Source organism: Umbelopsis ramanniana (assembly GCF_025399195.1).
Source record: "Umbelopsis ramanniana AG unplaced genomic scaffold K450scaffold_4, whole genome shotgun sequence".
NCBI classification, from domain to species: domain Eukaryota; kingdom Fungi; phylum Mucoromycota; class Umbelopsidomycetes; order Umbelopsidales; family Umbelopsidaceae; genus Umbelopsis; species Umbelopsis ramanniana.
This window is the reverse complement of record NW_026252090.1, coordinates 548,398-575,844: the sequence shown is the minus strand read 5'-3', so window position 1 is coordinate 575,844 and position 27,447 is coordinate 548,398. Positions and strand designations below refer to the sequence as shown.

General features: G+C 44.5%; 11 protein-coding genes across 11 annotated transcripts; 6 read left to right on the top strand and 5 right to left on the bottom strand.

The window, feature by feature from the left end:
• The first annotated feature begins 9 nt into the window (after nucleotides 1–9).
• Nucleotides 10–2,447, top strand: K450DRAFT_222444 (uncharacterized protein). Its single transcript, XM_051585906.1, has 3 exons — nucleotides 10–1,305; nucleotides 1,400–1,589; nucleotides 1,670–2,447. The coding sequence occupies exons 1-3, from the start codon at nucleotides 82–84 to the stop codon at nucleotides 2,359–2,361; spliced, it is 2,106 nt and encodes a 701-aa protein (XP_051448721.1). The 5' UTR covers nucleotides 10–81; the 3' UTR covers nucleotides 2,362–2,447.
• An 873-nt stretch (nucleotides 2,448–3,320) lies between these two features.
• K450DRAFT_222434 (uncharacterized protein) lies at nucleotides 3,321–6,049 on the top strand. Its single transcript, XM_051585905.1, has 11 exons — nucleotides 3,321–3,514; nucleotides 3,581–3,834; nucleotides 3,902–4,147; nucleotides 4,216–4,325; nucleotides 4,391–4,517; nucleotides 4,583–4,771; nucleotides 4,833–5,059; nucleotides 5,141–5,487; nucleotides 5,564–5,624; nucleotides 5,692–5,951; nucleotides 6,029–6,049. Exons 1-11 carry the CDS (start codon nucleotides 3,451–3,453, stop codon nucleotides 6,031–6,033), a joined length of 1,890 nt encoding a protein of 629 aa, XP_051448720.1. The 5' UTR covers nucleotides 3,321–3,450; the 3' UTR covers nucleotides 6,034–6,049.
• K450DRAFT_222427 (uncharacterized protein) lies at nucleotides 5,980–6,976 on the bottom strand. Its single transcript, XM_051585904.1, has 3 exons — nucleotides 6,708–6,976; nucleotides 6,340–6,583; nucleotides 5,980–6,268 (listed from the first exon to the last, which is right to left on the bottom strand). Exons 1-3 carry the CDS (start codon nucleotides 6,771–6,773, stop codon nucleotides 6,255–6,257), a joined length of 324 nt encoding a protein of 107 aa, XP_051448719.1. The 5' UTR covers nucleotides 6,774–6,976; the 3' UTR covers nucleotides 5,980–6,254.
• Nucleotides 6,977–8,203: 1,227 nt separating this feature from the next.
• K450DRAFT_222422 (uncharacterized protein) lies at nucleotides 8,204–9,060 on the top strand. The gene is made up of 2 exons (XM_051585903.1): nucleotides 8,204–8,545; nucleotides 8,608–9,060. The coding sequence occupies exons 1-2, from the start codon at nucleotides 8,213–8,215 to the stop codon at nucleotides 8,629–8,631; spliced, it is 357 nt and encodes a 118-aa protein (XP_051448718.1). The 5' UTR covers nucleotides 8,204–8,212; the 3' UTR covers nucleotides 8,632–9,060.
• An 897-nt stretch (nucleotides 9,061–9,957) lies between these two features.
• Nucleotides 9,958–12,158, bottom strand: K450DRAFT_222415 (uncharacterized protein). Its single transcript, XM_051585902.1, has 8 exons — nucleotides 12,074–12,158; nucleotides 11,821–11,991; nucleotides 11,372–11,764; nucleotides 11,155–11,282; nucleotides 10,933–11,076; nucleotides 10,740–10,844; nucleotides 10,294–10,665; nucleotides 9,958–10,229 (listed from the first exon to the last, which is right to left on the bottom strand). The coding sequence occupies exons 2-8, from the start codon at nucleotides 11,891–11,893 to the stop codon at nucleotides 10,155–10,157; spliced, it is 1,290 nt and encodes a 429-aa protein (XP_051448717.1). The 5' UTR covers nucleotides 11,894–11,991; nucleotides 12,074–12,158; the 3' UTR covers nucleotides 9,958–10,154.
• Nucleotides 12,062–14,159, top strand: K450DRAFT_222410 (uncharacterized protein). The gene is made up of 2 exons (XM_051585901.1): nucleotides 12,062–12,548; nucleotides 12,666–14,159. The coding sequence occupies exons 1-2, from the start codon at nucleotides 12,298–12,300 to the stop codon at nucleotides 13,885–13,887; spliced, it is 1,473 nt and encodes a 490-aa protein (XP_051448716.1). The 5' UTR covers nucleotides 12,062–12,297; the 3' UTR covers nucleotides 13,888–14,159.
• A 389-nt stretch (nucleotides 14,160–14,548) lies between these two features.
• K450DRAFT_277271 (uncharacterized protein) lies at nucleotides 14,549–15,791 on the top strand. Its single transcript, XM_051593261.1, has 3 exons — nucleotides 14,549–14,777; nucleotides 14,845–15,179; nucleotides 15,258–15,791. The coding sequence occupies exons 1-3, from the start codon at nucleotides 14,732–14,734 to the stop codon at nucleotides 15,573–15,575; spliced, it is 699 nt and encodes a 232-aa protein (XP_051448715.1). The 5' UTR covers nucleotides 14,549–14,731; the 3' UTR covers nucleotides 15,576–15,791.
• On the bottom strand, nucleotides 15,653–17,333 carry K450DRAFT_222404 (uncharacterized protein). The gene is made up of 5 exons (XM_051585900.1): nucleotides 17,227–17,333; nucleotides 17,036–17,152; nucleotides 16,587–16,962; nucleotides 16,103–16,509; nucleotides 15,653–16,039 (listed from the first exon to the last, which is right to left on the bottom strand). The coding sequence occupies exons 1-5, from the start codon at nucleotides 17,300–17,302 to the stop codon at nucleotides 15,933–15,935; spliced, it is 1,083 nt and encodes a 360-aa protein (XP_051448714.1). The 5' UTR covers nucleotides 17,303–17,333; the 3' UTR covers nucleotides 15,653–15,932.
• A 1,043-nt stretch (nucleotides 17,334–18,376) lies between these two features.
• K450DRAFT_222402 (uncharacterized protein) lies at nucleotides 18,377–19,471 on the top strand. Its single transcript, XM_051585899.1, has 2 exons — nucleotides 18,377–18,583; nucleotides 18,864–19,471. The coding sequence occupies exons 1-2, from the start codon at nucleotides 18,414–18,416 to the stop codon at nucleotides 19,309–19,311; spliced, it is 618 nt and encodes a 205-aa protein (XP_051448713.1). The 5' UTR covers nucleotides 18,377–18,413; the 3' UTR covers nucleotides 19,312–19,471.
• Nucleotides 19,472–19,931: 460 nt separating this feature from the next.
• On the bottom strand, nucleotides 19,932–20,685 carry K450DRAFT_222400 (uncharacterized protein). Its single transcript, XM_051585898.1, has one exon. It carries the CDS (start codon nucleotides 20,621–20,623, stop codon nucleotides 20,219–20,221), a length of 405 nt encoding a protein of 134 aa, XP_051448712.1. The 5' UTR covers nucleotides 20,624–20,685; the 3' UTR covers nucleotides 19,932–20,218.
• Nucleotides 20,686–26,045: 5,360 nt separating this feature from the next.
• On the bottom strand, nucleotides 26,046–27,375 carry K450DRAFT_222394 (uncharacterized protein). The gene is made up of 5 exons (XM_051585897.1): nucleotides 27,285–27,375; nucleotides 26,908–27,224; nucleotides 26,691–26,828; nucleotides 26,467–26,624; nucleotides 26,046–26,384 (listed from the first exon to the last, which is right to left on the bottom strand). The coding sequence occupies exons 1-5, from the start codon at nucleotides 27,340–27,342 to the stop codon at nucleotides 26,066–26,068; spliced, it is 990 nt and encodes a 329-aa protein (XP_051448711.1). The 5' UTR covers nucleotides 27,343–27,375; the 3' UTR covers nucleotides 26,046–26,065.
• Nucleotides 27,376–27,447: the final 72 nt, after the last annotated feature.

Sequence of the window (27,447 nt, the reverse complement as noted above, 5' to 3'; positions counted from 1 at the left end):
TTCAACTCGTTTCAACCTCTTTTTTTTTTTAATAATACTTATTGTTAACCTGACAGATTTCAGAGTACTTTGCTTTCGTTGATGCAATTCAACGACCTTTATCATCGACGCCAACGAGTGACTTCGTATGGACAGTCCGAGCATACGACATCTGAAGGCTGCGGTTGGCACCTGCCAAAGATCGATAATATTGCCGCTGTAAATTCGCATAGTCCAGAGCATAAGGAATCAAACATTGATCAAAGTCATTGGTATGTCTGCGCTTGGCCACACTGTTGGGCTGCTATCATACGATCGTACGCTTGTCTTTCACGTCAGCGACGTCGACAAAGACTTAATGCAGGTTTTCACCGTCGGAGTCGAATGTCGCTGGATTCGGCGCCTCCGAAACCCACTTCACGCCTACTTACTCACAGCTCCTCGCCTATAAGCTGGAAAACATGTTCCCTACCACAGGTTCCTCGGAGAGCACAGGCTACTCGTAAAAACCACCTCCTCAAGTGTCATATTCATTATTATAAGCCCTCTGGCGGAAGCCAGCATAATGATTCTCTTGGTCCCACTTCAGAGTGTGATCTCGACAGCATGGACGACATGAATGACGATCGTAGGTCGATATCAAGCAAGGGCCCACTATCGACTATAGTAAACATGTATAAGAGTACTTCTCATCTTCAACCGATGGAATTGGTCACTGCCTCGTCACTGGACCACATCGGCCAAGTAGAATATGTTGGCCCGCTCTCTATGGAACTATGGGTACCGCCCATCAATTCCAAAACACTCCATGAACTTAAGGTCCCGGATATTTTCAATAATGCTCAGTTTCGCCACGATGTGATATTTGATCCCAATCTCACATTTCGGGCCAATTTGGATGGCAAGAGTGGAAAATTGAAGCGAAGACGAGCTGAAAAATATTGGCGCATGGTCGAACTGGCGGTGAATACAGATAGGATCTACAAGAATTCACCTACTCGCTATGAATATCTTCGGGTCATCATCAATGAACTGGTGGATATCTTGTCGTCCCTTGTTCCGCATATTGCTATTGCTGGCATGCCCCAGTCAAGCCACAACCCATCTCATATTCGAAAAGTCCTCGATTGTGAGCTAATCATTCAGCAGCTGAAGCACGACGTATTGGATGTAGAAGAGATATCCAATTTCCTATTTAAAACGTTCTCTTCTGCTTGCTTTCCATCACGGTTACCTCTCGTTTTATATTTGCAAGTGCTTTTCTCAAGTCAACATTATGGTAAAGCCATCAAGCAATGCTTCACCATTGCTGAAGTTATAAAACTTGTAAGTAATGGATGATTGGTCTAACCAGCTATCATTTTGCCATACTTGCTGTTGTCTCGTCGGTGATATTAATACCATCTTTTCTTACATGTAGGACATCGCAAATCAAGCGCTGAGGCAATACCGTGTTTTTTTGGTAGAAACCTGTGTAGATTATGAGCTCAGACACTTTTTACGCCTACACGCAAACAATCAAATGCGACTTTTTTCCATTCTGGACTGGTTAAAGGAGGCATGGAATCGGGATGGCAAAGAAAAGTCGTTCTTAAAAATATACCACAGTGGTAAGTACATTCAGCATCATGTTCATTTTCCGCTTTCATTGAGAAGTGTTCGCTTATTCGCTTTCATTAAACAGCTGTAGTCAGACTTGTCACGGACGACGACGAAACAAAGACGGCGTTGGGTGTGCGTCACACTCTGTTCCCAACCACATTTAGTTTGGACGAATATCGGATGACCAACCAATTTCGAAATGAATACCAAAATATCATTGTCATGGCTATTTTATTGTTGCCCTTCCATCAGTTAGCTGGAAAGTACGCTACTAGGAAGGATTTACTGGACTTGAAAGTCACACTCAAGGTTTTACTCAAGAAGGTCATTGAAGTTAGTAGCCGTCACCCCATGACGGATAGAGTATCCAGCTTTGACTTGATCTTGGAGGTGTGTTCAACAGCAATTCGCATACGGCATCAACGCCAACCAAATCTCACCATGCCGGAGGACACCATTACGTTAAAAACCGCGCGGTTTTGGTGTCAATGGTTGGGACAAAATCTACGACCGTCGTCTTCTATTTATTGTCTCATGTATCACCGAATAGGTAAACTCCTTACCGAACTTTCACAATCTCGCCGCGTCGATGACTCTGAATTTGAGGCACTGGGTTTACATGGCTTAGAAGATGATATCCGCCAATTGGGAGGAAAGATAGCCTTAGTAGCTGATATCAATCTTCGAACCTTTCATATTTTGTATGCTTCTATGGTGAAGCGACTTTCACAACTGCAATTTTTTGATGATATGAATGTCATTGATAGCTCGGAAGAATAATACTTGTGGAATCCTTCCGATACGCCTAATTATCCAGTATAGAGGAACATGTTGAAAAAAATAAAAATCAAAATAACCCAAACAAATGCCGGCAAGCGTTCGCCTAACTGACATCAAGGGATATGATCTTCGTAACTCAGAACCAAAGAAAAAAGATTGGTTGTGATAGTAATTGCTCGTTGAATAGTAAGTATAACCTTGCCAGCCATTTACCACGAGTTAATCACTATCTTCCAAAATGAAGGCTAAAAAGAGTTGAGAGTTACCTTAATCCATTAATATTAACAATATGCACTTTGTGTCGTTACGATTAACGCTATCAAACAAAACAGTCCAGTGACTAGGAGAATCAGGCATCGCTCACGTGGAGACATATTGGCTCTGCCTGACCGTCCCACACTCATTTCGTTTACCTTCCACCTCATTATACGGTATACAGAAGATAATGCAATCCGGTAAGTGTTATCTATTTTTAAGTCGCTTGTTAATCTCATAGTCAGCATGCTCAAACGCCCCTTGACAACTTAGACATTCTCTCGGCGTCTATATTGGACGACTTTTACGAAGAGAATGAACCCCGCTCTCCGTCATCACCGCGCAGACCAAGTCAACCGTCATCGCCTTCTCGTGGTGGATTCTTATCTAGTTTCACCTTTTTGCGCGATGGGTTTACAAACAGCGTAAGCTCAGGAAAGGGTGGACAATGTAAGATACGATACGATACGCTGATACACAAATAAAGTCCGCCCCGGGCCATCCCATTAACAACGTCTTCCTTATAGCTTTACCAACATCACCTCGTCGACAGCATAACTCTATTGTAAAGGGGAACGAATATGATTCAGCATCAGAAAGTCGCAGCTATAGATCAGCTGCCAGTACGCCTTTACAGCTACCTTCTCAGTCGGCGTTCGCCTTCATAGGTGCAGACAATGGTAAATGAGATAAACTCGGTAGACCTTTTCCTTACGGGTGTAAAATACCATCAACTAATGTTTCGTGGTTGCATCAGGTTCCGCACATTTTAGTAATAATTCAACATCCAAATCCAATTCAAAAGACAGTCTGCTCAGATCTGGCTCTGGACAAATGCGACAGTCGCAATTTAGTTTCATAGAGGCCGATCTGGTGGCCACACCGTCTAATGAGCTAGGTCAGTGGAAAAGGTGAAAGTAACCTTTACTGGTGCGCTGGAAGCTAATGTATTCTGTCCTCTTAGCTTTCGCCATCGACTCTCCAACTGCTATCCAGCCGCGAAAAAAATCGAGCTTGCCAATGCCACCGCCTTCAGCCTCCATAGTTACTTCAGATCCACCGGTAGCCTCACCTTTAATAAGACAGCAAGATTATGAGCGTCAGAAAGTGAGCAGTGAAAGTTCTTTAAAGCGGATACAGACAGAGACAAATCGACATATCTCTAGCCTCAGCGCAATTTTTGAAAACCAAGGCAAGGCGTATAGGCAACTGGAGCAAGTAAGTATATAACGAATGAAGTTGTCGCTTCACAATGTGGCTGACATCATCGCCTCCCTTGCCAAAGCTATACAATACACTGAGATCGCTGGAGCTCAAAGAAGACGATTGTTTGGAAGAAGAAGATTTCGTGCGAGCCGATGCCGTCCATGCCGATTGGGAAAAGACATCTAAGCAAATACATTATATTGAAACCGAAAAGCTGAACGAACTCAACCATGATTTTGATAAGTCATGGAGCAGCTTGAGCAAACTTATGCGGCAGGAGTCTGAAGCAGCTGCCAAAGCTGCTGAAGCATGCGTTGTGGTCAAGGTGAGATGCTCTATTACTATCGGGGTTATATCCCACTATTCGTTATCTGACGCATTTGAGAACAACAGGAAGCAAGGGAGAGGTCTTTAGAACAATATGTAACCGATACAAACAATCTACAGCGACAAAAAATGAAAGAAATTATGGACCTACGTGCCATGATTGATAAGGAAAAAAGGCAAGCTAATGCAAAAAGGCTTTTTTGCACAGGCTAACAAATGTATGTTAACACCTGCATCCTAGTGAAAACGCGTTCGACTATGAAATGTGGGAGAAGGCTGAATCAGAGTACCTGGAGAAAGTGGATGACCTGGTACACGAGGAGAAGAAAGACAGAGATTCATGGTACAATCATCAACAGGAAATCGAGGTTAGAACTGAGTACAGTGTATTCCTGTTAGCGACCACACTTCTTAACTCCTTATTACGTTGCAGTCGGAAATAGAGGAGCTATTACGAAAGGTCAATGAGTTGAAACAGTCTCGAGACGAATGTGTGGAAAAAATCAAGCAACTGGATGACACCATTGAACAAGCCATTGCCGTCCATGGTCCTGAGAAGGAAACCTTGGGCTATGAACTTAAGCTTGTTGTGAAACGGAAGGCTGATATTGATGCAAGATCCGTAAGTGAGCTGGCATCAACGATATCGCCAAGGTACAGTGTATACTGATGGTTATCTTCAGGTACAGATCGATGAGCAAGAAGGTAAACTGCAGCGGATGCAAGAGAAGCATGACAAGGATACTCGTAGACAAGAGAGCGAAATTGAAGCGCTAGGACAGAAAATTGGCGAGTCCCGAGACCGAGCCAACATTGGTCAAGAAGACGCTGACGAGATCGATAGGATTATGCGGAATCTTGTTAGCGATTTCGAAAAACTCGTGGAGCCCAAAGTTGCTGATCTGGCTAGGTAACGCGTGTTTTCTTGTCTGAATCAAATTAGCTTTGATGACCTTCACTCACACTCTCTATTATTGCTGGGACCATTTAGTCACCAGAGACAGAGTGATGAGCAACGCAGTAAGGTGGATCGACTATCAGCACAATTGGTTACTATTAAGTCTAAATTGCAACGACTGAGCAAAGACATTATGATCGTGGAAGCACAACTGCCTGACTTGGAGGAACAAAAATCTATGGCTGTGGGGGGAAGAGACTTCAAAATGGCAGCCAAAATGTCGTCCAAAATCAAGAATTTGAAAGGTGCATTGGAGCAGTCGGTCGTACAGAAAGGCGAGCTGCAGCAGACAGTATCAAAGGCTGATTTAGAGCTTAAGGATGCTCGTCAAACGCTTCAAGACATGGTTCGCCAGCGAAAGGAAGCCGAAAGGACGACCGGTGAGTAAACGAGACAGCCTCTATGATTGAATGAAGGACAAGCGCTCTAACTGAATAACCTTGTTTGTAAAATTAGGGGAAGACATTTTACAAGCCATACAACAGTGTCGACAGAATTTAATAATTGCTCGAGAACGGTAAGTTAAACAAGCCAAAAATTGACAGCGATAAAGCCCAGGCACAATAACCCATTACCCACTCTAGCCTATCTGGAAACCAATACCGTCTCCATTCACTGTTAAGTAGTGAAATAACGAGTTTGGAGAATCGTATAAAGTACATCACCACCAAATTTGACATCTCCCCTGATTTGATTGGGGAGCTGCAACGACGTAGCAGCAAATCGTCATTGAGGTCCATTGCAAGGTCTGCAAGCAAGGACGGCGAGCAAAGCACAGCGACATTGGATGAGCTGGAAGGATTATTACAGCAGGCTGTAGACGATGAGGATTATGAGCAAGCCGGTAAGACTGCGTCTGACACCTCATTCAACACTTGATGGTTGCTCAATATGATTCTTTTAGATCAACTGCAACAACAGATTGACGAACTAAACAACAATGGCAAAGAAGGTCCTTCACTGCTGTAACATAACGTAGTATACCCCCTCCCTTAATATCTCCTCTTGTAACATGATTCGCCCGCCACCACTGTTAGTCATTGAAACGTAATGTGATTTGTATGTACGCCAGCAAAAATCTTCATATGCTGCCTCATTTGAATTTTTATTATGTCCAGAAGCTGGGATATTGGGGTGGTTTGATTGTTTAATCGAAGAGACCTTAAAAGAGGAAAAGTTATTAGAGCTGGCTGGCTGGCTAATTGAGTTGAACTCTGTTCCAATGTACTTACCGAAGCCCATATCGTCATCAGATTCCTCCTTCTCCTCCTCCTTCTCTTCAACGGCAGCCTCCTCAGCAGCACCACCGGCAGCGGCAGCAGCACCACCAGCAGCAGGGGCAGCAGAGCCAGCGGAACCAATGTTCATGAGAAGACCAGCGAGGTCTTGGCCAGCGAGAGCCTTAGCGTAGAGGGAGAACCAGACGGGCTCAACCTCAACGTTGGCAGCCTTGACAAGGGTGGAAAGCTTGTCAGCCTGGAACATGGGAATGGGTTAGCAGGCGTTTCTTCGATCGAACGAAAAAAAAAAAGAAGAATTTCGAGAATGTCCGTAATGTCGGGCATGCAGACATTCCAAATCGCTAACGTTCGATACTTACGGTGATTTCAATACCGTCATCCTGGAGGATGAGGGCAGCATAGACGATGGCGAATTCGGCAGACATTGTCTTGTAACGAAGCAAAGGGAAGGATTTCAATGGATGGATGGATGCAGGGATTTTACAGAGGCGGTGGGTGGAGAGCGTGCTCCAAAAGTCACATGTTGCTTTCAATCCTAAAATTTGTCACAAAAAAGCAATTTGTCTACGCTGAGAACATCAACCTAAGCGTATACTGAGTTGAAGTGCTCCTGTTCACAACGAAGGATGTCCCTTTCTCAAAAGCTGGGGGGGGTACCAAATCCATGTTTTTGCTGAAGCACCGTCTTTAAAATTGTGTGCGGTTGATGGACAATACTTATTTGCTTAGGCTTCTTGGTTTGTTGTAACGTTTACATCCTTCATAACACAACTCAACAAGTGACCTGTCATACCTCAAACTGGCATCATGTCCTCCACCTGAAACTATAGCTATGACGAAGTTTCAAACTATGAGACTTTTTTAATTTGTAAAATCAATTAGCTGTCATATGGACGAGATACAATATGTTTGACATTTGAAGAATGACTTACTGTATCACCACTATCGATTGTACCTGCGACCACTTCTATTCGTCAGCTTCCCAACGAGTGATAGGTTGGACTACATGGGGCATTAGGTGGGTAACCATCGTCCATCCACTAACCTTGCAGGACCCATTGCATGGTATTCCGATATACATCGATTCTCCGCCTTTTTCAATTTAAAAAAAAGATTACTGTTAACGTTCAACTTTGATCATTTAGATTCAGTTGCGCAAACGTCATTCACCAGCGGACGAACAAATTAAACCATCTTGCAGGAGCCGATTCGATTCATTTAAAATAGGGTTCCCAATCGGACTCCGTGATTGCATTCATGCTCACCGTGTCCCCTTCGCTTGTCTTTTACTAGCAGTCGCCTTCAGACGGACTATAGCGGAGCAATAAGGCTAGAGGGAGACACTTCCCATTCAAGGTGTTGCCACAATAACATTCATCGGACTTGTAATTGGGAGGTTTCTCGGAAACGTGAAGCGAATCAATATGCCATGATATGCTCAGCAGCAAGCAAGTCTTGCCCCCGTGAAAAATAATAAAATAACAAAAGTTAAACCAGAAGGCTTAATGTATTTTGGGGCTCATGTAACAAATTGATGTGCTCAGTGATTTGATTTTGGTCTGGCTTGATGCGATGCGCAGTGGAGTCCTGTCTGTGGTGGATGATAAGGAAGTCAGAATCGGGATACTATGAAAGGGAGTCTCTGTTGATTTTCTATGCTGCGGCACAACCCAACCATGTTCTAGCTTGCTCTCAAACATGCCCTGGCAAGTAATTTACCGGTCGGTATTCACATGACCCTCGTATACACGTAGAATGGAAGGTGTATAGTAACAGAGAAATGAGAGTTGGACAAACACTTGGTTGTACCACGTAAGGCTTTTGCAGGTGTGGTGGGCGTTGTGCAAAGCTGTTCGTCCACTTCATGCGATTTTTTGTATTTTGTTTTTTTTTTATTTACTTTATGGTGTTGGGGTGTCCTACTGGCGATTTCGTTATTTTCTTTACTCAGCGCACAGTGCCGAGGATGTTTTTTGTATTGGTAGGCATTGCCAACAGATTTCAAAAAAGCAAAAACGATGGATTATGCCAGATATATAATGGTTCTTTCGATCGAAAAATAAAAAAAAAAGAAAGTTTGGGAAATTATGTACAGTTGGGAAGATATATAGGATATATAAGATACGGTGTGCTGCATGCAGTCTTCTTTTTTATGCTTTCGAATCGATCATGGACCTGGTTGCCATCTGCAGGAGTGATAAACATATGAGTGAGCATGGTGCAAGGCACAGGATAGAATTAACTTTCTTTTTCACTTACAAATCCTTGACAGAGCTAACGTAGTTGGTTTCTGGGTAAATTCTGTTTCCATGGCTGCCATACAGGGGCATGTAGCCACCCACCATGGGATAGTTATAGGATGAATAGGGAGACATATAGCGGCGTCCATATAAGCCTCTAAACATGCCACCTCGCGAATGGTAATATGGATAATCATAGCCATATCCGCTGTTGTATGGATAGCCTCCTCCATAGCCACCGCCTCCATAGTAAGAGTACGGATTCATGCCTCCTCCATACATATACGGTGCTGGTGATGGTGTATAGCCATAAGGACTGCCATAGCCATTGTAGTAAGGCGCGTACATTGTAATGTCGATTTTTTCTTTTTTTTAAAAAAGAGGTCCCAAAAGGATAAGGAAGTGAGAGAGAAGAAAAGAAGTTTTTGAATCAAAGAAACAAGAACGGGGGAAGAAAGGGTCACTGGGTTTCCTAGCTGTTTGCTTTTTTATACTGTTTTTTTTTTACACCACACCACACCTGCCTCGGAAAATCATTCCGTTAAAGCTTGAGTCCAAACTTGTGTGCTCATGGGGCTGGCTGTTGAACCAGTTTTCACAAAAAACCTACTCATGTTTGGTTGGCTGACTGACTCCCCCCGCCTTCTGCTTAGAAATTGGAAAAAGTAACAGGGTACTTATCTTTGCTTTGCAAAAATCTTTACAAGCAAAAGGACTTGCCCTTGCCCAAAAATAAAAGATTCATCATAATTTCCATCCTGGTTCGCATGCGGTCACTGTGAGTTGAGCGTTTGTCGCCAATCAAAAAAATTAAATTGGCCAGTTTGGTATGGTACCCTTCTTTTTATCCCCCCTCCTGTACGCAACAACAACAATAATTATACTCCAACAGGGTTTGACATATTCTGAAATCTAGATCAGCGACGATCCAAAGGCAGTAGGGTTGAACGACAACACCCGTTTTGGCGAGACATATGGCTGAGCTAAATGATGAAGTCACTGGCCAAAACGGAAAAATTGGGTGCAATATGGCTTGAATGGTCATGTCAACGCAAGACATATGAATATGGTAATATTCCAATCCATGCACTTGACAGTAGCAATGTGAGCTACTCTTGACCATTGATACAGTAAATGCAGAATGTCAGCTGTTTACATGTGCGGTAGCCAAGCCAAATTTCTCAGCCAAGTTTCTTGGGCTATGTTATTAGCCGAGCGGCAATGATCAACAAGTTTTAGTTCACTTAGTAAAAAAATGTTGGTAGATTGTCTCTTTCCATTTGTCATCCCACCCTTATACAGCCACTGCTGACTTATGTGCTTCATTCACGTCAGATGACACGATCTGACGGCTGTTATAGTCATTTTCAGGCAAAATCGGGTGTGGAGAATTTAATAGAATGAGCTGTGTTGGCCCTATCCATCCAGCTATTATGCTAAGAGTGTAATTAAAATTATGTATTTGCATAAGAAAAAGGAGCGTATGAATATATATAATCTTTGGAAGAGGTAGGGACGTAAGCAGATCGATGTTTATATACAAAAAGCGTAGCAATGCGCATCCAATCACCGAAAAACGAAATATTGTAAAATGGAAGCAATGGGTATGAGTATGGCGATAATAAGTTGTACACTAGGTATCTTTGAAGAAGAATCAGTATGAGACTTGAGTGATCCAGGGCAAAAAGAAAGTCGGTACACCTACCTGTATGGCCTCGAGTAAACTAATCGACTTTGTGGAAACCTTTTTGGCTTCCTCTAATGATTGAATGCATTGACGTAGCTTTCTATTTTCTTCGTCTTGGTGAGAGTGATTTTTTTCATCAGGGGTTAACGACTGCACTTGTGGGCGGTCTCCATGTACGCTTCCATTTTCCTTCAAATCATGCATAGTCCTTATATCTTGTTGAAGTCGAGTGTTTTCCGACTGTAATTTTCGTATAGTGGTCAGCAATTTGCTATGTTCTCGCTGAGCAGATAAAATGGCTTGATCCTGATGGCGGTTCTTTTCTAGATACGCAGTAGCTTGTGTTTTACTTTGCTGTAATTGCTTGTTCAGGTCTGCTATTCGGGCCGTCTATCGCGTATGGAAAATGTCATAGGTGAGACTTGGGAATTGTTTCACCCAAACAAGCGGTGAAATACACCTACCATTTGGCTTAAATTTTCCTTGCTCATACACCTTTCAACATTGCCGACGGTGGATTTAAGTATTTTAAGTTCACCGCCTGTTTCTGACGCTTTTTGTAGTTCGGTCTATTTCGTAGTCATCGGGTGGATAGCCCGGAGGACAGGGTGAATATGGTGTCACTTTCATTGAAACTAGCCAGCCTAAAATCCTCACCTGGAGCTTTTGAACCAGTTGGTCAAGATTGATGCCATCTTTGTTATGTAGACTTCGTATCACCGAAGAGTCGGAATCATACTGAGAGTGTTCCGAAGCGGCATCGGATAGAGTGGATGATGGCTTTGCAAGTCGCTTTTGTAACTAAGGACATTGAAACAGTTAAATCCCACCCATATTCGTTTTACTCCACCCCTTGCCCAATGCGCATCCAAAGCTTACATATTCAACATTTCCTGCATGGTTGTTAGCTCCTCCTTGTTCACGTGCGGAGCTGTCAGAAGGGGGGTTTGAGGAGGTAGCAGAAGCCATATTGATGGTGACTTTGCTGGCAACTTTATGATAAAGCACTGCGCCCAACATCAGAAAAAAGCGTTTCAGTCCTATTAGGTACTGTTCTATACACTAATAGCCCCAATGCATCATCATGTTTGCTTACCGGAGCCATCCTCGTTCATGATATCAATACCAAACTCAACTTGATCGCCATTATGCAACTCAACCGAGGCACTTTCCTCTCCTTCGGGCGATAATCGTATTCCATTGATAAAGGTGCCGTTGCTGGACTTGACGTCTCTGATGTAGACTTTGCTTCGCTCACACCAAACTTCTGCGTGGGTTCTGGACAACACCTTTGAATCAAAGAATCCATTGCTGGCACTGGGAGCTGATTTCGCAGAAGTTTGACGACCAATTTTGACATGAATCCCTTCAAACAGCTCTAGTGCTTTCGTTTGAAATGAGCCATGCAGCGAGAGAAGTAGCAGAGTGGCTTTCGGAGTTCCTGTCATGGTTGGAGCTGGACGATTGGATCGCTTTGAGATTGTGGCTGCTGAGGCATGTTTAGTAGAATGTAAAAAGATGACAGTCAGATTTATGTTGCAGTACCTTTGGATCGACTACCATATTTTGATTCTTCGCCCAACGTGATGGATGACGAAGAAGAAACTGACGTTGCCATGTCGAAAAAGGGGAATGGTAGAGGGGGGGGGGGTTGACAACCGATGATGTCCGGCGGCTAGGCATGAAACACAAGTCACATGTGGGTCGTGGTGAGAACTTCAACACAAGAAAGGAGTTTTTTTTATTATTATTACCTCTGCGCGCGCTCTGTAATGGATCATACATCTTCCTAACTTACCTATTGCGGATTCAACTCCATTGTTGATAGCTTGTCTATCAGCTGCAACCAAAAAAGTCTTGGCAAAACGAAAAATCCCCCAATGTAAATGACCGACACAACTTACATGTTTGTACCTCCGACTGTTTCATCCCATCGGCAAACGCTAGCTGTCTTTTTTAAGCCGGATTGTTGTTTCTAAGTCTTCTTAACCTTCGCTTTCTTCCTTCCCTTCTTCACTTTCAATGCTCATATCTTCTTCGCTTCTGTTGATGGCCGCTGCTGCGGTCGTGGCTGCTCCAACTGAAGATATCACGCCCGAGAAGCGTATCCTACGAGTCCCGTTCGAGAAAGTGGCTAGACCAAACGGTCATCGACTGATTAAAAGAGATCCGTTTCAAACCTCGCTTTACAATGACGATGGTTCTCAGTATCTTATAAACGTAAATATCGGCACACCACCTCAAAGCTTTTCAGTGGCCTTAGATACTGGCAGGTAAAGTTTGACCCTTTTTCACCGACCCTCTCTCCACATTACTGTGACAGGCCACTAGACCATACCTCATTTGCGTAACCATGCATACTAATTCTTTTTTTTTTTTTTTTTGGGCAGTGCTGACTTATGGGTGCCTGGTACGAACTGCCCGAACAACATTTGCCCATACGCAAAGTTCGACCAAACCAAGTCGTCTACATTCAACGCAACCAACCAACAGTTTGGTATCGTTTATGGCAGCGGCAGTGCTAACGGCACTTACGTTCAAGATACAGTTAGCGTGGCCGGAGCCACTGTGTCCAATCAACAGTTCGGCCTTGTTACGACGACAAAGGATATTCTGACCCAACAAGGTTCGCTAGGAGGTGGAATTGGCTCCAGCCCCAGCGTGTCTCAGAATAGCTCAACTGTCTCAGATGGTATCTTTGGTCTTGGCTATCCACAGCTGACGGCATCTACCAGCGATGGTGGCAGTGTGTACAATCCCTTTGTATTCAACCTTGTGTCTCAAAAAGTCATCTCGGATCCAGTGTTTAGTATCTACCTAAACAGTGCGTCAGCTACTGGTAATTCCGGTGAAATCATCTTTGGAGGGGTTGACCAATCAAAGTATTCAGGTGACTTGGCCTACATGCCCGTGGCTGGGCTGACATCAGGCTCAAGCAATCCATTAGACACTATCTTTGGCAATTCAGGCAACTCTCAAGTATATGCCTACTGGATGGTGTATGGTCAGGGATTCACTGTTACGAATGGCATCAGTACTCCAAATATCAGCATGTCGAGCACTTTCCCGGTCATTTTGGACACGGGTACCACTCTGACCTACTTGCCTGCTAAAGTCGCTCAACAAATTGCCTTATCGGTAGCCTCACAGAATGACATAGCCCTTGACTCTTCGGCTGGTGTCTACGTTATTGGATGTGATGTGGCCAACTCCAATGCTGAAATCCAAATCCAGTTTTCTACTTCGGACAAGCCTAGTTCAACACCTATTACCTTCAATGTCCCGGTTTCACAACTGGTCATCCCTCTGGATACCACCTCCGCCAGTACCGCTTCTCAGTGCATTTTCGGTATTGCCCCATCTTCCACAGGCAGTCTCAGCACTAGTTCCAATCTTTATCTCGTTGGTGACTCCATGCTCCGAAGTGCCTATATGGTCTTTGATATGGGTCAAAATAGAGTCGGCTTGGCGGCCGCTAATGGAGTAGGTGGCAGTGTCAACGGAAATAGCGGAAGCTCTTCTTCTAGTTCAAGCGCTGCTAGTACGATGTCAAGCCCAGTCGTATCCTCCGTCATTGTCGCTTCTGCTATTTTGGCTTTCATGTTCATGTAAATGACGTATTTCGACCTAACCCATACATGAGCGACATGTAGCAAGTTGCCATTGTTATAGCGGTGTGATATTAATGTTCCAATCACCACCCCTACCAATCGCTCACCTCTTGCATGTCTACATACTTTTTTTTTCTTTCTGTTTTCTCACTTGATACGTTTTCTCCGCTCAAGTGCTAGATATAATTTATCACTGTTGTACTTTATTAGAACCGAAAATTCACGTTCAAGAGAGTTTGTATAATAAACCTATCATATCACCACATCATCGTGTAGGAACGGATGACTCTATTGGCAATTTGACGGCCAGCTTACTTTTTCCCGCTAGGGGCGCAGGGCAACCGTTTTTTTTTTTTTCCTTTTGTGCTGCATTGTCCTGTTGTGGTCACAGACTGGGTACCAATTTGAAAGAAAGCGTGCGCGAACGTTCAAGTGACCTCCGTGTGTGCCGCAGTCGCTTGCAGAGACGGCAGCATCAAATGAAACAATCGTGTGGGTAGGAGTGTTAATGCGCTTGAAACATACACTTTGTTTGAGGAGCCCATGGCAACTAGGTATTCAATCAGCCATAAGTCAAGGAAACTGATCTGGGAACCTGTGTCTATTGAAAAGGATCTGATAAGCCTCTACAACATAGGGCGCGCCAATGCGGGGACAAAGTGAACCTTGGGCCGACGCTCTCAAGTCTCACTGAAAAGCCGGTCACAGCAACGGGATCGCCGCCAGTCCGCATTTTGAACGCGGGATTTCGGTACTCTCTAGCTCTGGCGGTTTTGTATAAAAGCTGCTTTCCTAGCCATTCATTCCTTGTTCTGATACTTCTCCTAACAAGAAACTTCTACAAAATGACCACCAGATCTGGAATCAGCGCAAGATCGTATCCTCTCAGCAGTAAGTCTACAAGTTCGTTCTATAAGAATCAATGGCCTCCATCCATACTTACACTTAACTTTTACAGATGCTCTCAAGCCTATGGTTGCCACTGCTGTCGAATACAGCGCTACAAAGGGAGATGCACAGTCCGTCATTGACACTATTGATGACTTCGCCAGCCACTATCATCGAATCATGATCATTGGTGACGACAAGGGCGGAAAGATCGATAAAGTCCTGAAGGAGCACAAGCCCAAGATTATGTATGAGCTTGGATGTTTCGTCGGATACAGTGCTGTGCGCTTTGGTGCTATCATTCGGGAATGGGGTGGCAAGTTTTATAGCTTTGAGGTGGATGAGCAGTCCGTCGAGGTGTCTCGCAAGATTGTCGAGCATGCTGGATTGTCGGATACAGTAGAGGTAAGGAAGGCCGCAGTGGGATGTGATGAAAAGGAAGTGAGTTTATCCATTCTAACCGTTTACGATACTTTATTTTAGATCATCCATGGAGGATTCGATAGCGCCATTAAACCATTCCTCGAGAATCACCCTGACCATACTGGCAAGGTGGATGCCGTCTTCATCGACCACTGGAAGGACTTGTATGTCCCTGATATGCAACTGATAGAGTCTCTCAACCTTCTGCACCCTGGATCTGTCGTCCTTGCCGATAACGTGATTCGTCCCGGTGCACCAGAGTACATCGAATATATGGACTCTCAATCCGATAAATATACCAGCGAGATGTTGGAATACAAGCCGGCTGGATCCAGCGAAGTCGTCGATGCTGTTCTTGTTAACATCCTCAAGCAATAAAATGTGATCACCAGTGCACAATGCAGTATTGGCAGAACATAATAAATATATCACGCCATTTTTTAATTTCATCATGGGGGGACGATGTTATTGAGCGATAGGGGGAACATGTTTATTTCTATCTCTGACAAAGAACGCCTTTGATATCAGATGCAAAAAATGATTTCTATGTAGCAAGTGATGAATGGGTGTCGAAGTGTGCAAAATATGTGGGGGGTTTAAGAAGGGAGAGAGAGGGTGTTTTTGTACATTATGTGACATGTTTTTTTATATGGATTTTGGCGGCAACCAAAAACAATCATGATTGTCAGTTGGTGGAAAAAATAGGCCAGCCCATTCACTCAGACAGCTTGACATTTAGACAACGACGGCCTTGCCGTTCTTGATCTCAACCTTGCCCTTGGGGAGTTGAGCACCCTCGACATCACGAACACCGAAGACACGAAGACGCTTGAAACCACCATCTATAACGAATCACCTAGGTTAGATCATGCTCTGCTTTCATCACACAGTTTCTGTGTACTTACCGGGGAAGATGGTGACCTTGACGTGGGTGAAGACCTTGTCGCTGTGTTCAAGATCGAAGTAGAATTGCTCATGGGGACCAACCTTACGCTGAGACACAACAGTGACCCACTCGTTGTTGACAGGGATCTCTTGATCAGAGTTGGTAGCCTCGAGGAGGATAGAGGCAGGGTAGTTACCCTTGAAGTGAGAGGTATCGATTTCGGTCTTCAACAAGTGACCCTTGTCACCAAGACGGACGATGACAAAGTCATTGTGGTTAGGAGTGCGAGATCTCTTTGTTTCCCATCCGTCACCCATGTTGTTACCACGGCCGGGCAAAAGAAGGTTACCGCCGGAACCATAATGCTGATCGCTGACGACAACGGAGTGACCACCATTTCCAAGGAAGGCAAGATCGACAATTTCACTGGGAAGAGAGAGAGAGTTAAGGGGTCAGCTACCCGATATGAGAACAATGAGATAAGCTTGTTTGTATATACTCACGAGGGGTCCTTGGGCCAGATAGGCTGGACGGTACCGTAGACACGGAAACGAGCAATACCACCATCGGGAATGTTGTTCAAACGAACATGGGTATAGACCTTACCGTCAGGGTTGGTGAGCATGAAGTAGTTGTGGCAGGTAGGAGGAAGGTCAACCTTAGGAAGAACTTGGGTCCACTCAATACCCTTAGCCTGAACATCACCCTCAGGGCAGTAGGCAGCCTCAACGGAAGCAGCGGGAGCTTGGTTACCGGTGAAGTGGCTGGTATCGATATCGAAACCAAGGATGTTACCAGCGAAACCGAGCTTGACGATAGCCCAATCGAAAGTGGGGTTGTGACGCTTAGATTCCCAACCGTCCATCCAAGCACCTTGGTCTATGTATTGACAATACAGAGAAACGGCGTAAGTAAATAGAGATAAGATAGTGAGCTGGCCAGTGTGACTTACCGGTGAAGCGACCAGGGCAGGAGAGAGCGGGTTCGGGCTGGATCATGTTCTTGCATTCAGCGAAGAACTCATCAGTGACAGCAACGATTTCACCTCCAGCGGCAGCGTTGGCGAGATCTAAGGATAGAGTTAAACAGGTGGGTAAGTACCATGGACAGAGGGGGAGGCAGTCAAAAAGGAGCTTTCCATACCGACAAGAGTGGCCAAGGGAGAGGTGGTGAATTGATCGTTGGCAATGCGTTGGTATTGTGGGGCAGAGGCAGACATGGTTATTTTCTGGGGTGTAAGGAAAAAAGTGGGAATTGATAAGGGAAAGAAATCTACCCTGTCAGGTTGTCCTTATATAAAATTTCCAGACTTCAACTTCCGCATTGGATCAGTTGCGGAGTCTTATATGGGTATTTTCTGAATCAATGACCACGGAGGGTGTACAAAGAGCATGCAAGTGGAAAATACACTTGACTACGTTAAAGAGGTGTCATAGTAGCATATGAGTGTGAAATGTCTCCATGGTTTAACCATCGGTTACTTGGTTATCTCTGCATTGATCAACGCTGAATTTATTCCATGAGAAGGAATATAGGAACCCACTGTCCGACTACTTGTTGCTGATTGGTCAAAATTGGTGTATAATTCGGTTGGTATATAGAATCTACCCGCAAGCCGATAAATTAGCTCTCACGCCGCTGAATTATCCCAAGGTATAGAACAATCGTTCACGTTGAAGAAACTTGACGTTCTTTTCCACGCCAATTGGCTCATTGGTACTACGTTGCTATTGTTGTTTAACTTTAACCACCAGGAAGACGTCGTTCGGAAGCGTGTGAGTCTGCACTATGAGAGTTACTTTATGAACAGGAGAGAATCTTAGTAAGACGCTATGAGGCTAATTAAAAAATTCAAAGTAAATAATAAATAAAGGTGAGGTACGGTATGTTTTGGTCAAGGACACCATAGTAAAAAACAGTGTGACAGATGGAACAATGTTAGAAACAGCTAAGCCAAAGCGATAACGCTGAAGTAGTGTCAGAGTGACACATTTTAGAGAGGGGTGGTCCAAGCTCACAGCGCAACGCAGCGCAGCAGCACTGCAACAACATCACGCAGCAGGGCAGTTCAGTCAGCAAGCAATTTTTAGGTAAGCCTGGAAATTTTTGCCTGAGTCTGTTCTGTTGCTCACGTCATGCGCAAAAAAAAAAACCGAAAATAAACCCAGGTGGGTTACTATAAAAGGCAACGGGCTCACCATCTGATTGGTTAAAGCATGGCCGAGCCAAAAGCGTTTGGGCAAAAAGGAGGGCAAAGAATCGCCCCCAACCTGCTGATAATCCTTCTTCTCTTCTCTCCTCTTCTATCAACTTTCATATACCCTCTTCACATGGCTAATCCAGCATCAACTTCGTCACCTTTTTCCATAACTTTACCCCATACATTACAAGAGGACGATGTTGTTCTGGACCGCCTTTCCTCTGCCAGCCAGTCAAAGATTTACCCATCTAAATGCTCGAGAACAGAAATACCCTTGAGAAGAATCTTACTGGTGACCAGGTAATTTCAGTTGTTTTCATCCGCACTTTTGCACTCCATTTCATTTCATTACGAAACGTTCCCTTCTCCCTCTTTGTCTCGCATAACTGGTCTTGTATTAATAACATGTTCGATACTGTCCCTTTTACCTTTTCTCTTCCCCTCCGCTCCGACCCCACCCCGCTTCTTTTTTTTTTTTTCTTTCACATAGTTTAATAATACACTATAAAAAAAAAAAGCCATAATATACATACTTGCATACTAACCTTCATTCTCTTCTCCTCTCTCATGAAAACAAAAGACTGTGGAATGAAGTTCGACATTATCAAACGATTAGGTCATCTTTTGCCTCACAGCAACGTTATGATATGGACTTTGGTCATGGAGAATGGAATCCACCACAACCACAGCAACAAGCACAGCAATCCAAATCTGCTGAAGTGCCAGTTGTGCTAGATGATGAATTTGCTCTCTCCCTGTTACCAACAGACCTCGTGGAAGTTGATATGGGTCATGTGGTTGACTGGGATGAAGAAATTGAAGATGAAAGCTCGTCTTCAGAAGAAGAGGAAGCCAATGCTCGTAAGCGTCGTGATCACGAAGAAGACAAGGATCGTCGAGCCTCCAAGAGGCGGAAGGACCAAAGTGTTCCCCCCTTTGAAGCCGACGACTCCACCCCATCATCGGCAGGCCCGATTTTATCTGATAGCCTCTCTGTAGCTACCTCGCCAGTGATTGCCCCCGCTTGAGGTAGTGCCTTATACACATCACTGGCTGCGCTGTATTTGTATACGAAGACGATATACCGCTATTTCTTTTTAAAACCCATCTCAAACTTATACCTCTTCTAAGAGGAAACCGTCAGAAAAAAAAAACCACATATCGTATCAGAACGACCGGCTTATCCCGCACAGCACGACTATAAACAGGTCTACAAGGGCAAGTTAACACCCAAAAAAAACCAAAAAAAAACACTACATCGAGGAACTTGCCCCACCGCTCGTAAACCAGGGGAAAGCTATAAACTACCTATAAAAAAGAAAGGATCGAAAGAAATCCCCCCAATGTTCAGAGGAAAAAGAAAAAATTTGGGCAAGAAAAATTCCCCAAATCCTTCCAATACACAACACCACACTTTATACACTCCAACCCATTACTAAACCCCTTTATCTCCTTCAATTCACTTCCACTTGAGAAAGGATTCTTTTTTACGTTGTATATAATTATATTTCTCGCTGTTTCTTTTCCATTTACTCTTATTTTCTTCATGTTCTTTTGCATTTTTTCCTTTATATCGAACCTTGTTTTTTTCGATTTTGTTCGTTTTTTAATAAAATGCTATGCGTGGCATCATAAACAATGACTGACGTGGGGCTTAATGGAGATCCTAGACAATGCCATGGTGTTGTCGCTCGTACCAAAATGGGGAGTATTTATTAGGGCTACACTAATATGTCGTGTGGTTTATTCCTCATGCCATGCAATGGGTCAAGGGGGTTATAATACAATAACGTGGCAGACTACACGATGTTAATCCAGCAATCAGGCAAGGTCCAGTAGCAGTATACTTTATCTTTGGTGATGGCGTTGCTATCTGGTGAAGGAAATGAAACGGAGGTTTTAGTACAAGAGTGGTTCGGGTGCCTGCTGTCCGTACTACGTACCTTGCGTGTGGAACAGGCGTGGGCCGGAAAACAACGTGGTACGCGCAGGGAAGGCGATGGCTTTGCTTCTGATACATTGGCGCTGTTCCAGCATACGTAATATATCGTATACTTCACCGGCTACGAGCAACGTCTTGAGTTTATGGAGGATCGTCGACGACGTAATGCCAGGGTTCCGCTGTATTTGTTCCAGGACCGCCTGCATGCATCCTCGAAGGACATGTTCCATAATTTTGCCCTGGATGTCATACCACATGCGCGCTGGCACAAGAATACCATTGTCATTATGGTCGGATGTTCTCAATCGTGGTGCCCAGCTTCGTACATAGCTAGAGCCAACCAAAATGTTGTCGCTTGACCCTACAAACGTGACAAGGGGCGGGGTATTGTGTCTCATTTTCTCGATCCACGAAAGTAGTTCATTGTCAGTAAGACCGATCGCACCAAGCTGCCGCTGCAAATTCAAAACAACCCAACGTCAATGTTTGTACTAACGAACCGAAAGATCAGGATAGGAATTTTTTTTTTTACCTTGAGCTCAATCAGACTAATGCCGTCTCCTTGTTTTTTCTTAAGCAAGTCTGCAATTAGTTCTACTATCTTGTGCTTGTTCTTCTTTTGAAACTTTTGGAAGGCTGTGTTCCATGTCTGTGGGTCAACCTCTTCGTATGTCCCTGCAATGGGATCGGTTGTGGTAGGTGGAGGTGTGTCTTTATGCAAATCAACATCCACATGGAATTCATATTTGCTGGTTTCTGTGAAAGGGGTGTAAGTGGCCTGGCCAATTACACATTCTGTGTTGGTAAACTTACCAGTCAGCCGATTGATATAGTAAGGCTTGGTAACTTTTTCGCAGAACTTTGCCTCGTCATGAACTTGGAATGTTGCCTATTGAAGGAATGAGCGTCCATGCATTGTGGGGGGGAAAAATCTAAGTTGGTCCAAGCCATTCATGCAGTACATGAACTTACCTTGTTATACGCAACCATGTCCAAGAGACAGTATATCATGCCTGAGCTGCTGGTAGGGGAGAAACTAATATGGTCCTGGCTCAACAAATGATGACGATAGGCAGTAGCTCGAGCAAAGGTACGCTGAGGCAAAGTACCAGCCAGATGCGATAGGAATCTAGAATCAAAACAAAGTAAATAGCCACCTGTGAGATGCATGCTAAAATAAAAGGAGTTCTGTAATATCACAAGTAAATAAAACTTTTACTTTTCGGTCATGCCAAACGATCGCGTTGGGAGCGAGGTTTTGCTATTTCCAGCGTACTTTGCTCGGGTCAAAATATTGTTGGCACTCGAATCGCGTATAGCTTGGGAGACGAGTTCCATTGGGTATCGATACAGTGACTGATAAGCCGACTTTGCATTGTACTTGTCGCCTGGCGTTAATAGAATCATCTAATGGTTCCAGTGATGGAGGAGTGGTTAGATAAATTTCCAGATAAAGCCATAAGCGAACAACAAAACTTTTTTTTTTTTTTTTGGCTGTACCTTCAACATGACTTTGATATCATTAATCAGACGGGTGTCCTGATTGGTCAAAGACGTCTCCATCTCTAGATCCCCAAGCGTCCACTCATTGCGAATACAGAGGGTAGTGGAGCATAGGACCCTGCTTTTTAAGATAAAGCTGGACCCTCGAACATCTTCCCACCGATCAACTAATGGTTTATCGTCCTCCCAGGGCAATTGTACAGCAACGTTATATTCGGCTTGGAGCTTATTGACGGTTGCAGGAATCGTAAAATTAGTGGTAGCATCGAGCAGGCTACAAGGAAAGAGACATTTTTTAGCAGGCATATTATAATCAAAGTTCCAATGCTTCCCTGGCGGCCAGAATTGATATACTATACCTTGGATTCTCTCTTAGTGCATTGAGAAAGTAAGTAAGGTAGGTAACTATTTCTTGATCAAGGATATAAGATTCGTCCTTGTCATCATCACTATCATCCCCGTCTATATTGTTGACATTTTCACGCTTGTCTTTGGGCCCTCTTGTCTCCGTGAGATTTCCGCTTCGAAGGGCATCTCGATAGACCTGCTGCCAAGCATGTACAAGCTTCATGACGCGGGCTTTTTGAGCCTGAGTGCGAGTCAGTGTAGTAAGTCTGTTTCTGCAACTGTTGGGCTTTCGGTTGGGCAAGACATTTCGCATAGGTTCCCAGCGAATGTTGCGTCGAGCCTTCATAATGACATAAGAGTATAGCAATAGCTCGTCCTCATTCGTAGTCCAGGGTAGTCTTAAACGTGGTGCCGTAAGCGTGGGCATAGACTCTCTGCTACGTTCCCCAATGAGATCTGGTTGGACGCGAATGGTCAGGTACTCAGTTCACTCTATTTTCTTATTGCTAACATAACTCACCTTCTTCAGCTTGATCGACCATTGGTATGTTTTCATCGTCCGCCATATGTTCATTTTGTATACGATTTACGTTTCGTCGGTAGATGACTGACTTCCGACCTCGTTTGGCAAGCCATGGTGGTGTTGGCTGATATGGTGCCATGTGTATTGTAGTTAGGTCTGCCGTCACCAACCCTTCTTCTCCACGACGTGGGTACTTGCGCATCCTCTTCTTCCTCCTCATCCTGTAGGCCTGGACCTGTCTGTAATACTGCTGAACACGCTTGATGGGAAGTTCAGTGTTGGCAGCAATTTCTTCACACAAGATGGGATCATCATAGGGTGTGCGACGATGTTCAAGATCGATATAGGCATCCAGTATTCTAATTTGCTTCTCGCTGTAAATGAACTTGCCTTCCCAGGCAGGACTGGCCAATATGCCAGCAATGTAGCCCTTTTCGTGGATCATTTGAGATTGCTCATTTTTAAGTTCCTCGATGCGCTTTTCAGTCTCTTCAGTACCTTCATCAGGGAAAACGACGACTTTTAGACATAACGTTTGAAGTTGCCGCCAATACTCTTCGATATCATCCATCGTCCGCACAGGTAAGACATCCACCACCGGCAAACCAGGTTTGGAATAATCACGCAGCTCGGCTGTATCAGATAAAACGAACGATGGAGACAGCTGATGATTGATTTCGACAGCATCGCCAACACTAGGTTTGACGAGTCCCAATGCGTGAAGAACATCGAGGTTGGATCGAACTCTACTCCTCAGCCGTTGCCCTCTCTTTACCCAGATCGCCTTTTTGGTCTTATTATCCAAGAGCTGCAGCGATGTGTTCATATGATGTGGATTAGATAGCGCCTCTCGGGTTGCTGGAGTATCGACAAAGATGCCAATGACTTGGGCGAACGCTCGTAAAGTCATGCCTCGACAAATGTTTTCAGTCACAACAATTTTGCTATTGTGGGCATCGGTCATTTGACGAAGACATTGCATAAAGATCTTTGCGCGAACCATTTTGGCAAGAATAAAACCATGACGCATAGCAATTCGAACCATGCTACTATGAATACCTTGGTACTTTTTGGTTCTTCGTTGTACTTCCAATGCCATCTTGGACGTTTTGAGCATTTGAAGTCGTCTGCTTGCATTGGATCCATCGTCATTTTCAATGCTTGACTCTAAGCGCTTAATGCGGTCAGCAAGTCGTTCCACCTTCATTTCCTCCGTCCTCAAAGCTGACTTAGATCCTAAACGACCAGACGGTACGTAGGTCATCTCTCTGTACGCTTTAATATAATCAAGAAGCCCTTGGTCGTTGAGCGAGGTACCAGGCACTAGAAGCAATACCGCGACCATGACCGATCCACTGAGTCGCTTAAATTCCAAGGGATAGAGTTGAAGGTCACCGGAATTGCCAGCACTGATGGTCGCCCTCATGACCGATTTGCGATCGAGGACTCCTGTACTGGCCATGGTTAAGGTTGAATCAATAGCCTTGGACACATCGTCAATGAAAGCTTTATCGAATATGGCGAACTTCTTGCTTTGCATCACTTGAATAAGCGTTTCTACCCGTTTTCTAAAGTAAGGCTGGTTGGCATTTCGTTCGGTTATGGAAACTGCTTTCCAGTGTTCAGGGAAAGGAGCAACCTTCTGGTCAGCAATAAAGTCGGGAGCGTCTTTTTGAGGGAAAGTAGCCGTAAACGCCTTTGCCGTCATTTCTCTGCTTAGAGAATCATCCTTTGCCATGCTCAATACTACTGATACTGACCCTTCAGACGACGGAGATTCTGCTACCGGGGTCGATGCACCGGCAGTCATTCGGTGGAAAGCACGATCACGTTTCATGCTGGCAGTACTAGGTGAGGCAACCACAGGAGGATCAACCTGCATTGGCTGAACTGCGTTGTCGTCTTGTCGGGCTGGCCTTGTGGTTACAGGTTGTACAGTAGCTGGAGGAGTAGTTGCTGAATCCTGTTGCCTTGACGTTGACGGTGCAGATCGTAGCCATGACATGAGACCACCTTGTTGCGGGCTACTCTTTTCGACACCACCTTTTTTACTTGTTGAACGAGTTTTCTTTGGCTCTTCCTTTGATTTCTTTGCGGTCTCCTTCTCTGCACCTTGTTCCGCTGTTCGCTTTCTTAACGTCTTTGCTTTCTTTGAACTGTCTGTATCCTGTTCGGTAGCTGAAATAGCTGCCGGTGCATCCATGACAGGTGCTTCGGACATCTGCTCACTATCGCCACCTTCCTGCACCTCCTGTCTCAATTTCCTCTTTTTAGCCAGAGGCTGCGTATCGTTTGTTCTGGGACTAGTTGCTGACTCTGTCGATGTTGTATTAATAGAGACATTTTGGTCGTTAGATGGCGTCTCGACTGCCGCAGCATGTTTGTTAATGGGAGCTGTGTCTTCAGCAGGCACAGATGGCTCACTATCAGGCGGCGGTGCAATAACCTTTCTTGGCCGACCTCGCTTTGCAGGCTTGGCAGCAGGTGCTGGTAAGGCGGATGATCCACTGTCATCGGGCTCGACAATCTTCTTTGGTCGACCTCGCTTTACAGGAACTCCAGGCTATAGGAATGGCAGTTCATTGCCATGGGTTTAGTAGCCAGCACCACCAAAATGATGTATAATAACGACAAGCAAAGTTAAAGGCACTTACAGCACTAGCCTTGCGAGGGACAGTGGTGGTAGCTTTTTTCAACGTAAATGGATCAATCTCAGGTCCGATTTGATCTTCATCCTCAACCATTGGAGCCTTTTTTGTTTTCTCCATTTGTTGCTCAAGTTCTGGTGCTAGCGTGAAGACATCTCTTGTATAGTAGAGATAGAACCGTTTTCTTCCATCCATTGCTCCCATCCGATACAACCGTCGAGTTTCATCAGGCTTGCACCCAGGGATACAAGCTGTTTCGAGAATCCTCACCAAGTACTTCATACTAACGTTTGATATATTGACATGAAGTTGCTGCAATTGATAGACGGGGTTAGAGGCAGGACTTACATTGCCAAGCTATTACATCGTATCACAACTCACAGTGGATGTAATTCCTTGCGTGCCAGACGCTCTGACCATATCGTAAATCTGGTACGCGAGAGGGATGTCTGATGCCACCTGCAATTCCGATTTGAATTCCAAAAACGGTTCTTGTTCGGTATCATCTTGATCACCATCATCCACTAGTCGATAATGATGTTAGATAGGCTTACTTTTGTCGTAAAGCAAGATCACGAATCCACCCTGGGCACGATTACTTACCGCCCTCTGTTCCCAAATACGGTTTGAGTGAACGAAGGCATCGATCAAACTCTCGCTTTCCAGTGTCATTGGGCACTTGGAATTTTTCAATATACCCTTTGTCCTCCAATATCTGAAGATTACGATTGAACCAGCGGCTCAGGTAATTCGATACTCTGACTAGACCCTATGTTCAGCATGCTTTAGTAAAACATAGCTCGTTCTCTTTATACAATCTAGTTTTTTTCAATAGCCGAAAAAATCATTTTTTCATCGGACAAGTCCACTCCATTCCATGTACTTACCACCAGGGGTTTCAAATCGTCAATGATCAAAGACTTATCAGGAGCACTTTCTAGACATCTCGAAATTCTCTTCTTCGCAGCCTCTCCGTCAAATTTCACAGGTACGTCGGTATCTCCGTCTACGAATGGATCCTGTACAATATGCGATCCAGTGTCATCGTCGTCTTCACTATTGTTGTACAAATGTCGATAGCGAGTGAGAATAACTTGCTGTGTCGCGGCACCTCTGACAACAATAGGCCGTTTGAAACTGCAAAATGAGTGTGAATTAACATCAAATTTCACAATGTCACTTTTAAGAGTGTAACGTATAAGAACCCTTCAGTACTTACAGGTATCCACGGTTCATCATGCTTTTGACAAAATGAAATACCGTCTTAGCATCACGTTCGCAAACACGACTTAGATCAATTTGCGTGGTTCCTTGTTCCCGTCCTCTACCAGCCTCCTCCAAAACTTGTAAAGCAAGTTGAGTGACCGATGAGTCGCCCTGCAGCAAACGATCTGTTAATGCAATCCAACGTTACATCCATATTTGAAGGCAAACACCCTATACCTCCTTCAAATGAGGATCTTCCGTCAACGCAAGTAGTTGGCTAGCTTTAGACGTTGTTATTGAGAAACTAGAGCCGTATTGATGTATTAATTCGCTGAGCGATAAAGTCTTTGCCTCGGGTAGATCGGTATAGTTGGCCTATGCGTGGTATGTAAGAAGAAGGGGAAAATGAGTTTTACGTATAGTTCACGGTGGAGTATCATGTCGGTAGACGTACCGTTAGAGAATTGATATTATTTTCTGCCTTAACATCTCCTTCGTCGTCGTCGATATAGGAATCATCAGCCGCTTCCATGTCCGTGTCTGCTTCCTGCTTTATGGGCGTCGGTTGTCTGGACGAATCAGTCGGGTCTGACATTTGAACAAAGATATCTGGATGGCACCGAAGGGCATCCCATATGCGTGCTTTAAAAGGGTCATCAAGGGTGGGTTTAAAACCTTTAGGAACTATGTCCTGGCTGGCATTGGTAAGTCGGTCGGCATAGTTGTTCAAGAATGTCTGAGTGATGTCCCATAGTCGCTTCAGACTCGTTCCTACGTGACGAAGGTGAGTATACGTAAATACGGGTCAGCTCCATGCAAATTGAAGTGTACCTTTCTTTCCGTCCAACGAAATCTCTTCGTGTAAATGCAAGACAATGGTGTCCAACATTGTTTAACACGGCGGCATACGAAAGAGGTTCGAAAAAGGGCAGGCCCACACCACTTTAGCGAAACGGCAGGGAAATTCGGTGACTGTGAAATTTGCTAAATGAGT

What these genes read in the sequence shown, in the direction of transcription:
- K450DRAFT_222444 (XM_051585906.1), top strand. Translation starts at nt 82, where the DNA reads ATGCAATTCAACGACCTTTATCATCGACGCCAACGAGTGACTTCGTAT. An exon ending in TTGCTGAAGTTATAAAACTT is followed by an intron (nt 1,306 to 1,399) that starts GTAAGTAATGGA and finishes TCTTACATGTAG; the next exon opens with GACATCGCAAATCAAGCGCT. An exon ending in CTTAAAAATATACCACAGTG is followed by an intron (nt 1,590 to 1,669) that starts GTAAGTACATTC and finishes AAACAGCTGTAG; the next exon opens with TCAGACTTGTCACGGACGAC.
- K450DRAFT_222434 (XM_051585905.1), top strand. Translation starts at nt 3,451, where the DNA reads ATGCGACAGTCGCAATTTAGTTTCATAGAGGCCGATCTGGTGGCCACA. An exon ending in CACACCGTCTAATGAGCTAG is followed by an intron (nt 3,515 to 3,580) that starts GTCAGTGGAAAA and finishes CTGTCCTCTTAG; the next exon opens with CTTTCGCCATCGACTCTCCA. An exon ending in GGAAGCCGAAAGGACGACCG is followed by an intron (nt 5,488 to 5,563) that starts GTGAGTAAACGA and finishes TTGTAAAATTAG; the next exon opens with GGGAAGACATTTTACAAGCC.
- K450DRAFT_222427 (XM_051585904.1), bottom strand. Translation starts at nt 6,773, where the DNA reads ATGTCTGCCGAATTCGCCATCGTCTATGCTGCCCTCATCCTCCAGGAT. An exon ending in ATGACGGTATTGAAATCACC is followed by an intron (nt 6,584 to 6,707) that starts GTAAGTATCGAA and finishes CCCATGTTCCAG; the next exon opens with GCTGACAAGCTTTCCACCCT.
- K450DRAFT_222422 (XM_051585903.1), top strand. Translation starts at nt 8,213, where the DNA reads ATGCGATTTTTTGTATTTTGTTTTTTTTTTATTTACTTTATGGTGTTG. An exon ending in GGTTGCCATCTGCAGGAGTG is followed by an intron (nt 8,546 to 8,607) that starts ATAAACATATGA and finishes TTTTTCACTTAC; the next exon opens with AAATCCTTGACAGAGCTAAC.
- K450DRAFT_222415 (XM_051585902.1), bottom strand. Translation starts at nt 11,893, where the DNA reads ATGGCAACGTCAGTTTCTTCTTCGTCATCCATCACGTTGGGCGAAGAA. An exon ending in CATGAACGAGGATGGCTCCG is followed by an intron (nt 11,283 to 11,371) that starts GTAAGCAAACAT and finishes TGTTGGGCGCAG; the next exon opens with TGCTTTATCATAAAGTTGCC. An exon ending in AGGAAAATTTAAGCCAAATG is followed by an intron (nt 10,666 to 10,739) that starts GTAGGTGTATTT and finishes CATACGCGATAG; the next exon opens with ACGGCCCGAATAGCAGACCT.
- K450DRAFT_222410 (XM_051585901.1), top strand. Translation starts at nt 12,298, where the DNA reads ATGCTCATATCTTCTTCGCTTCTGTTGATGGCCGCTGCTGCGGTCGTG. An exon ending in GTGGCCTTAGATACTGGCAG is followed by an intron (nt 12,549 to 12,665) that starts GTAAAGTTTGAC and finishes TTTTTTGGGCAG; the next exon opens with TGCTGACTTATGGGTGCCTG.
- K450DRAFT_277271 (XM_051593261.1), top strand. Translation starts at nt 14,732, where the DNA reads ATGACCACCAGATCTGGAATCAGCGCAAGATCGTATCCTCTCAGCA. An exon ending in AAGATCGTATCCTCTCAGCA is followed by an intron (nt 14,778 to 14,844) that starts GTAAGTCTACAA and finishes TAACTTTTACAG; the next exon opens with ATGCTCTCAAGCCTATGGTT. An exon ending in GATTGTCGGATACAGTAGAG is followed by an intron (nt 15,180 to 15,257) that starts GTAAGGAAGGCC and finishes ACTTTATTTTAG; the next exon opens with ATCATCCATGGAGGATTCGA.
- K450DRAFT_222404 (XM_051585900.1), bottom strand. Translation starts at nt 17,302, where the DNA reads ATGTCTGCCTCTGCCCCACAATACCAACGCATTGCCAACGATCAATTC. An exon ending in TCCCTTGGCCACTCTTGTCG is followed by an intron (nt 17,153 to 17,226) that starts GTATGGAAAGCT and finishes CTCTATCCTTAG; the next exon opens with ATCTCGCCAACGCTGCCGCT. An exon ending in ATCTGGCCCAAGGACCCCTC is followed by an intron (nt 16,510 to 16,586) that starts GTGAGTATATAC and finishes CTCTCTTCCCAG; the next exon opens with TGAAATTGTCGATCTTGCCT.
- K450DRAFT_222402 (XM_051585899.1), top strand. Translation starts at nt 18,414, where the DNA reads ATGGCTAATCCAGCATCAACTTCGTCACCTTTTTCCATAACTTTACCC. An exon ending in AGAATCTTACTGGTGACCAG is followed by an intron (nt 18,584 to 18,863) that starts GTAATTTCAGTT and finishes TGAAAACAAAAG; the next exon opens with ACTGTGGAATGAAGTTCGAC.
- K450DRAFT_222400 (XM_051585898.1), bottom strand. Translation starts at nt 20,623, where the DNA reads ATGAGACACAATACCCCGCCCCTTGTCACGTTTGTAGGGTCAAGCGAC.
- K450DRAFT_222394 (XM_051585897.1), bottom strand. Translation starts at nt 27,342, where the DNA reads ATGTTGGACACCATTGTCTTGCATTTACACGAAGAGATTTCGTTGGAC. An exon ending in TTCGTTGGACGGAAAGAAAG is followed by an intron (nt 27,225 to 27,284) that starts GTACACTTCAAT and finishes TTCGTCACGTAG; the next exon opens with GAACGAGTCTGAAGCGACTA. An exon ending in AAGATCCTCATTTGAAGGAG is followed by an intron (nt 26,625 to 26,690) that starts GTATAGGGTGTT and finishes CGTTTGCTGCAG; the next exon opens with GGCGACTCATCGGTCACTCA.